Below are 9,155 nucleotides of genomic sequence, written 5' to 3' on the forward strand. Positions count from 1 at the left end.
AAACGTCACTCGAGCAGTTAAATCGAAAGAAGGTTTAAATAGAATCGAAGAGTAATTGCTTCAGACTTCGTTCGGGAGCAATGTAAAATTATTAACGAGGGTTGAAATTATGTTGAGAAATGAACATCTTGAAAAAGATAGCCATAAGAACGAATACCCTGAAACTAAGGAGTTAATTAGATCCAAATTAAATTCTTGAACAAAACCATAACCGATTATACTGATATTTTCATGATCTACGGCAGCTATTTCTATAAATTAATTATCGAAAAAGAACACTATAAGCCAATGAGATCAATCTGAGTCAGAGTGCTTGGGTTAAAAGACGAAATCGTGAAAATAGAAACTATCTCAACACACATAGACATATAAAGATTACTGATAATTAGCTAACAGAATGCGCATACATTTGTAACTAGGACAACATTATATACAGTAATAAAATATCAATTGCAGAACGACACATTTAAAATGGAGTAAAACAGCGGCCATGACGAAACAAAAATTAGTAACTGGAGAAATTATGAAGAACCAAAAATATGTACAATCCAGCGCAAAACATTTTTCGCATAATTGAGTTCAACATTTCCGAGCCAAAGAACACTACACTCCGTCTCCAGCCCTATATTGGCTTTTAGACAATTTGGTGTTAACGGTCACATAGACAAAATTTGGTGTTAACTGGTCATTATAACAGTGGGTATTTTGGAAAGGTATTTTTTACTCGCATGTGCCATAACCGTTAAAACAATAAGGAAATTGTTTCCTCATATCTTTACCATTCAACGATAGTCCGATTACAATTGGGAACTTTTTAAAACTGAAATTAAATTAAATTCCCTAATTTCACATCTCTTTGTGGATTTTTAGTTAACCGCAAAATTCTCATCATTTCAAATCAAGAACAGATCAAGTTGTCATTTGGACTCATCTTGGAATTGTAACCCATACAATCGGGTTTTGTCCTCATGACCACCCTGATCTTGAAGTTTGTAGTTAAATCAAGTCTCCCCGCTCATAGGGTGAGACTACAGGGTAATGAAATTATTGATTCCATTTTATTGCATTGTTGATTAGTTTTGCTTCCGAAACTCCCCTCTTTGTGTGAGTTTCCATCAACACAATTAGAGATGTCATAGGGCTCTAGCAAGTATCATGAATGCAGTTCCTCCGATAGCGAATACGGCAAATGACTGGGCTAATTTGTTATTGGCAACTGACAGGCCCTCTGAAATAAAGCTTCTATAGTCAACAATAACAGCTATTCTCTTCAGCGTCTTCTTGAAGGTCTGTGTATTTGCCCTAGCACCGTTATCAAAACAGCAAAAGAGATTTCGCGTTCTAATTCTATTAAATTGAGATGTCAATTATAGCAGGCATTTAATATAGAACTGGATGGTGACGGCCCTCAGAAAATTCTATTTCGGTTAAATTTGTTGAATTCTAAAAAACGAAATGAGGTTTCAGTATTCTTCGTGATATAAAAACAGCTTCTGATGTTATTTCTTGGTTATTTTAGTACATCAATTTCCGATGGTTTCCACCTCAATGGCGAGTGGCTTTTGTGGCTACGAGTACATTCATTTGGAGTGTGCTACTATGCATTGTGAAAAACCCACAATTCCACATTCCTCTCATTCGACCAGCTAATCCTCAACTATCTACAGCATCAACACCAGAGAGTGAAATGAAGAACAGAGAGAAATAAAGAGCTTGTTTATTAAGTATAAAATTTATAAAGCATTGCAAATTATTTCACTGAAATCATTGCATCGTGTCATAATATATCAGTATAGGTCACGTCTATAATACAAATTAATCTGCTGCATGTTGAAATAAAGATTTTAAATTTTAGGAAAACGCTTTTCTGAGAAACTGATTTTACTGCACTAGCTGATGTAGAAACAAAAGGAAGGATCACCGGAAAATAAAGGATCGAAAAGGCCCTCCTTCCATGGATGCGATCAAATTGGATACTAACCCTTGAAGGCAGCATAAAGTTGTTCTGTGCTTGCTTTTCTCAAATTTATTTCAGGCCATTTCAGTTTTCCTTCTCTTCAAATTTGTATGGATGATGTGTATACTACGGCAGTCAAGTTCAATTACACCATTATTTCAGTGAAATAGCTAAATTTTAGTATAGCGAGGAAACTTAAAATCAAAAAAGTGAGCAACAAAATTTTTGTGGAGGACATTAGAATCGAAATCTATCTAATAGTCCTAATAACTACGATACTAAATGAGCACCAATAAAGGTTAAGAGTAAATATACAAATATCAGTGAAACTCCACAGATATGCCAAGAGATCCTGAAATTACTAAGAAATCATGCTTAAACAAAAGTCTTTTAGATAACAATTCTTTCACGATAATTAGCACCCCAAAGAACTGATTCCGTCAAAAAAAACCGTAGTTCCGAAAACAGTGATGGCTTTTATATCAACCCGCTCAACAGATCAACGTTATACCCTTTACTTTACTATAACGTTAGCAATGTATAGTCCAGCCATTAATGCGTTTAGTCTTAATTAAGACTAGACTGATACTTGTGTAATAGATTGTTGTACATTTATGGCACACAAGATCCTTGTGACCATAATGAGACTTCACATGAGTCAAAAACACGTTGTTTCCACAAGCACAATAAATGAAGCGCCTTATGAAACAATGATTTTCAGTTAGCGTACTCAAATTGTATACAGAGCGCTGAGAGCTACAAACCTACACCAATCTAATTAACAATTGCTGCAAATGACAGGATTTTAAAACACCTCTGGCCGCGAGTCAGACATTCGTTAGGTGATTGAAGCAATGTTTTTTGCAAAGTTCATAGTTTCCACTTATTTAATTAATCAACCCTGACGAGGAATTAGAAACGGAAATAACAAACCATAAAAAGCAGAAATGAAGGAACCAACTTTAGTTTTTCTGTGATCAATAAAATTTACTGGAATGACTTTATTCTTCGTTCTTTTTTCAAATTAAGATTTCAGCAGTTCGAATTCTTGCGTCACTCAATTTTCGTGAAACAGGTTGATTTATTTAAGATTGTTCAATGTAGTCCAAAAATGTTGATTGGTTTATTTCAAGTCAATGTGACCATTTTGCTGTTATAGGAGTAGTTGAAAAGCCTGATACAAAGCTGAATGTTCAGTCCGATCTCTCTGAAAAAAGCTGAAATTAGCGTGGAAGAGTCTGTGGAAAGATAACAAAAATTTGTTAAATGCCTCCATATTTTGACTACGGTAGTTTTGCTGCCTTTCGTCTAATGTATACAAACACAATTGAAATCATCGGAGGTTATACGACCAGTACCACTTGGAAATTTTACGCCCGATTGCAGACAGAATAAATGATTGATCGGTTATGGCATCCCAACAGGCGAAAGAAACTTGGCTCCTTGTCAACTCAATCCGTTTTATCAACCCCGGTTGCAACACAAAAATTGGACGTTAATGATTTTCTTGACCAATCGATAACTCCACAACTGTTTGATTCTCAATTCAAAGTATCTATACCAGCCGTTTCCACACAGAAACGTGTCGTTTAATTGTGCAGAGTTGTTTTGAATCAGATACGGGGATAACTGGCTGGCAATGTATGATGCCGAAAAGATAAGTTTTAGCAATCGCGCCAACAAAAATTGCAGGAACGGAGGGGCGCAGAATTAAAATCAATTGAAGCCCTCCCAAATGCCGCCCGAAAATTGCATATGGGAAGCTCCATTAGGATTAAAATGAAACTTGTATTTTGAACTAAAAATCTCTTGATAATCTCTAAGAAGTTTTACTTTTCAATTAAATAACCTCATTTTTTAGCTCCTTCTTTCTGCACAATTATCTTTGTATTGAATGATTTTGTGCTTGAGTTTCAAAACACTTTCGTATTTTTGTTTCGTGTTTTTTAAAATTCGAGATCCCTAATATCTCTGGAATGATGCTCCATTGATTTTTTAAAGTTTTTCTGTGCTCAATACAATTTACTTGAATGATTTTATTCTTCCTTCCTTTTTTCAAATTAAAATTTCAGCAGTTCGAATTCTTGCGTAACTCAATATTCGTGAACCAGGTTGATTTATTTTAAGATTGTTCAATATAGTCCAAAAAACTAATTGGTTTGTTTAAAGTCAATGTGACAATTTTGCTGATATAGGAGTACTTGAAAAGCCTGATAAAAAGCTGAATGTTTAGTCCGTTATCTATCTGAAAAAAGTTAATTCAAAATTATCGAGCAGGAGGCTGTGGCAAGATACGAAAACTTGTTAGACGCATGAGAATCTCTCCAAATTTTGCGATTGACTATGGTAGTTTTGGTGTCTTTCGTCTAATGTATACAAGCACATCCCAGTTGAAATAACCGTAGATTATACGACCAGTAGCGCCTTGTTTTTGTACGCCCAATTGAAGACAGAAAACTGACTGATCGGTTATGGCATCCCAACAGACGAAAGAAACTTGTCTCCTCGGCCCAATCCGTTTTATTAACCCCGATTGCAATCCCAGTTGCAAGTATAACTTCTCTAGTTCACCAGGTGTTGTCCAATTACGGGTTAAGAGGAATATTAGAACAAAAGCGCAAAATTCTTAAGTACGGTTCCCAGGTTTTTGACAACCATTCCTGCCTGTTCAACAAGCGAACAAGACAATGCTGACCGCAGATTGTTTTGAAACATTAGTGGGTGGATTGTTCATGGAAGTTGCAAAGGAGTATATTGTTGAGCCACCAAGGCCTGGGCGTGAAATTGTTGCGTATGATCAAAATTCATTCAATGATGAAGAGATTTCCCAGAAGTTGAACGAAAACATATTTATCCAAAGTACATAATGAAGTAATTGACCCTACAGCCTATCCGCAGATTCGAAAAAAAATCAATAGCAATCCCAACTGTATAACTGGATTGCCAAGTATAACTTCTCTGGCTCAGCAGGTGTTGTCCAATTACGGGTGAAAAGGAATATCACCACAAAAGAGGAAATTCCTGTAAAGTACGGTTCACTGTTTTTTGACAACCATTCCTGCTTGTTCAGAACTGCTTGTTTAACGTGGGAACAAGAGAATCCTCGCCGCAGATTGTTTTGAAACGTTGGTGGATGGGTTGGTCATGGAATTTGCGAAGGAGTATATTGTTGAGCCACCAAGGCCTGGGCGTGAAATTGTTGCTTATGATCAAAATTCATTCAATGATGAAGCGATTTTCCCATAAGTTGAAAGGAAGGCATTAGCAATTACGCAAATGACGCAAACATATTTATCCAAAGTACATAATCAAATAATTGACCCTACAGCCTATCCGCAAATTCAAAAAAAATCCAGCTCAATGCCCAAGTTTTGACACTAAAAACTTTTAACCATATTCAATTTTGCCATAAAAAACTATCACTATCATGCTTGGGGTCAGGTCAGACGCTTAAAAAACTGCTTCTGATGCCTTTACTCTAAATACGATGCTCGTACGCTTCTTTTTGTGTTCACGTGTTCTCTTTGATTTTTTTTTATCGGACTACCATTACCGCAGTTCAAAGCAGGGATTTCTCACCGATCAGAAAGGATATTAAAATTTCAAAGTTAATAATTTTCTTACCTAATCGATAATTCCATGTTTTCAATTTCAAGATCCTTAGTATCTCCGGAATGATGGAATGATGTAAATAATGTTGCATTAATTTCTTTGAGTTTTTTCGTGCTTAATACAATTTACTTGAAGTATTTTTTTTCTTCTTTTCTTTTTCCAAACCAAGATTTCTGCAGTTCAAATTTTTGCGTCACTCAGTTTTCGTGAACCAGGTTGATTTATTTTAAGATTGTTAAAAGTAGTCCAAAAAAGTTAATGATAAAAAGCTGAATATTTAGTCCGATCTCTTTCTCTCTCTCAAAATTTTTAATTCAAATTAGTGTTCCACAGTCTGTGGCAAAATACAAAAATTTGTGACATGCCTATGAATCGCTTCAAATTTTGCGATTCACAACAACAGTTGCAGTCACCTTCGTGTAATGTACATCCCTGTTGAAATCCTCGGAGCTTATACTTGGTTTTTGTACGTCCGATTGCACACAGAAAACTTGGCCCCTTGTCGGCCCATCCCGTTTTATTATCTCCGATTGCAATTCCAATTGCGAGTATAACTTCTCCGGTTCAGCAGGTATTGTCCAATTACGGGTGAAGAGGAATATCACCACAAAAGCGAAAATTCCTGTAAAGTACGGTTCACAGTTTTTTGACAACCATTCCTGCTTGTTCAGACCTGCTTGTTCAACGTGCGAACAAGAGAATCCTGGCCCCGGATTGTTTTGAAACGTTAGTGGGTGCGTTGGTCATGGAATTTGCGAAGGAGTATATTGTTGAGCCACCAAGGCCTGGGCGTGAAATTGTTGCTTATGATCAAAATTCATTCAATGATGAAGCGATTTTCCCATAAGTTGAACGGAAAGCATTAGCAATTACGCAAATGACGCAAACATATTTATCCAAAGTACATAATCAAATAATTGACCCTACAGCCTATCCGCAAATTCGAAAAAAATCCAGCTCAATGCCCAAGTTTTGACACTAAAAACTTTTAACCATATTCAATTTTGTCATAAAAAACTATCACTATCATGCTTGGGGTCAGGTCAGACGCTTAAAAAATTGCTTCTGATGCCTTTACTCTAAATACGATGCTCGTACGTTTCTTTTTGTGTTCACGTGTTCTCTTTGATTTTTTTCGATCGGACTACCATTACCGCAGTTCAAAGCAGGGATTTCTCACCGATCAGAAAGGACATTAAAATTTCAAAGTTAATGATTTTCTTACCTAATCAATAATTCCATGACTGTTTGCTACTGTATTCAAACTATCTATACCAGTTGTTTTCACAAGCAAAAGTGTTGTTTTATTGTGTAGAGTTGTTTTGAATCAAATATGGGGATTATGGCCGGCAAGGTATGATGCCGAAAAAATAAGCTTTAGCAATCGCACCAACAAAAACGCTGGAACGGAGGAAAGCTGGATTAGAATCAATTGAAACTCTCCTTGTTGCCCGAAACCTGCATATGGAACAGCTTGATTAGCATTTAGATGAAACTTGTATTTAAGCAAAAAAGCTCTTGATAATCTGTAAGAATTTTTACATTTCATTACAATTACCTCATTTTTAGCTGCTGCCTTCTGCACAACTATTTTTGCATTGAATTACTTTGTGCTTTAGTTTCAAAACACTTTCGTATTTTTTGTTCCAATGTGTTTTCAATTTCGAGATCCTTAGTATCTCTGGAATGATGTAAACCATGTTGCATTGATTTCTTTGAGTTTTTTCGTGCTTAACACAATTTACTTGAAGTATTTTTTTCTTCTTTTCTTTTTCCAAACCAAGATTTCTACAGTTCAAATTTTTGCGTCACTCAGTTTTCGTGAACCAGGTTCATTTATTTTAAGATTGTTAAAAGTAGTCCAAAAAAGTTAATGATAAAAAGCTGAGTATTTAGTCCGATCTCTCTCTCTCTCAAAATTTTTAATTCAAATTAGTGTCCCACAGTCTGTGGCAAACTACAAAAATGTGTGAGATGCCTATGAATCGCTCCAAATTTTGCGACTCACTACAACAGTTGCGGCCACCTTCGTGTAATGTACATCCCTGTTGAAATCCTCGGAGCTTATACGGGACCGCTTGGTTTTTGTACGTCCGATTGCACACAGAATAACTGATTGATCAATCGATTATGGCATCCCAACAGACGAAGGAAACTTGGCTCCTTGTCGGCCCATCCCGTTTTATTATCTCCGATTGCAATCCCAATTGCGAGTATAACTTCTCTAGCTTAGCAGGTATTGTCCAATTACGGGTGAAGATGAACATTACCAAAAATTGCAAATTGTTATTAAGTACGGTTCCGAGTTTATTGCCAAACATTCTTCAATGTTCGAACCTGCTTGTTCAACGTGCGAGCATGAGAACCCTGACCGCAGATTGTTTTGAAACGTTTGTGGCTGGGTTGTTCATGGGGGTTGCAAAGGAGTATAATATTGAGCCACCAAGGCCTGGGCGTGAAATTGTTGCTTATGATCAAAATTCATTCGCAATGATGAAATGATAATCCCGAAATTGAACGGAAAGCATTAGCGATTACACAAATGATGCATCAAAATTTAACCACAGCACGATCAGAGTAATTATCCCAGAACCTACTCGCCAATTCGCTATCCTCTTCAAAAACTCAGCTTATTGCCAAAGTTATGACCCCAAAAACCTTAAACCATTGTCGATTTGTTCAAAAAACTAACACTATCATGTTTGCAATCAGACACGAAAGAAGTCGCTTCTAATGCCTTTATTTTAAAATGTTTTTTGCATGATTTTTCGTTGCGTTCGTATGCTTTTTGTTGTGTTCGCGTTCTTGGATTTTCTTTGTTCGGACCACCAAAACTTGAAATAATAGTTAATTTGTCATAAAAAACTATCATTATCATCTTTGGGGTCAAGAACGAAAACAAATCACTTCTGATGCCTCCACTTTGAGTTGAAATACGATGCTTAAATATTTTTTGGTGTGTTCTGGTTTTGTCGGTGTATTTGTACTTTCTGTGGCCTGTGGCCAATTCAGTGTAATCGTAGCGTTTTCATCCTGAGTTCCAGATGAAAATTTTAAACCAAGCTGAAGGCCTTGTTTGTAGCGTTCTTAAACCCCTATTACCTTTTTTTGACGTTTTTCGGCTATTTATGACATTTCTCCGGCTATTTTTGACTATTTTCGACGTTTGACGTTTTCATGGCTATTTTTGACTTGACGTTTCTTTCAGCTACTGTTTACGTTTTTTCGGCTATTTTTGACCTTTCCCGGCTATTTTTGACGTGTTTTATGCTATTTTTAACCTCTTTTTTGGCTACTTTTGGCAATTTCTCGGTAAAAAAATAGGAATTTGTGCCAGTCTAGCAAGTAAAACATCAGATTTGGCGCAAGTCTGGCCATTGTAAAATCAGAATTGGCGCAAGTCTGGCAAGTAAAAAGTCAGAATTTGCCCCAGTCTGACCATGAAAAAGCAGGATGAAGGTCTGAAAAGTCAAAAAAGTGGCATGAATCAGTCCATGATTCAGTATTGACGATAAAGTGCATTTATACTGGCCGAGTACTGAAACGCTATTGGAGTTAGGTACGGGTGAGAAAATTACCAGATAGA

At 36.4% G+C, this 9,155-nt stretch overlaps 1 protein-coding gene across 1 annotated transcript in view; it reads left to right on the top strand.

The window, feature by feature from the left end:
- LOC142345415 (uncharacterized) overlaps positions 1–1,863 on the top strand; it is a 60,831-nt gene extending 58,968 nt beyond the window's left edge. The window contains exon 4 of the mRNA XM_075397464.1: positions 1,520–1,863. Coding sequence (XP_075253579.1) covers positions 1,520–1,708 — 189 coding nt within the window. The 3' untranslated portion in view covers positions 1,709–1,863. The remainder of the gene's footprint in view (positions 1–1,519) is intronic.
- Positions 1,864–9,155: the final 7,292 nt, after the last annotated feature.

Source organism: Convolutriloba macropyga, chromosome 9, assembly GCF_964194025.1.
Source record: "Convolutriloba macropyga chromosome 9, txConMacr16.3, whole genome shotgun sequence".
NCBI lineage: Eukaryota > Metazoa > Xenacoelomorpha > Acoela > Convolutidae > Convolutriloba > Convolutriloba macropyga.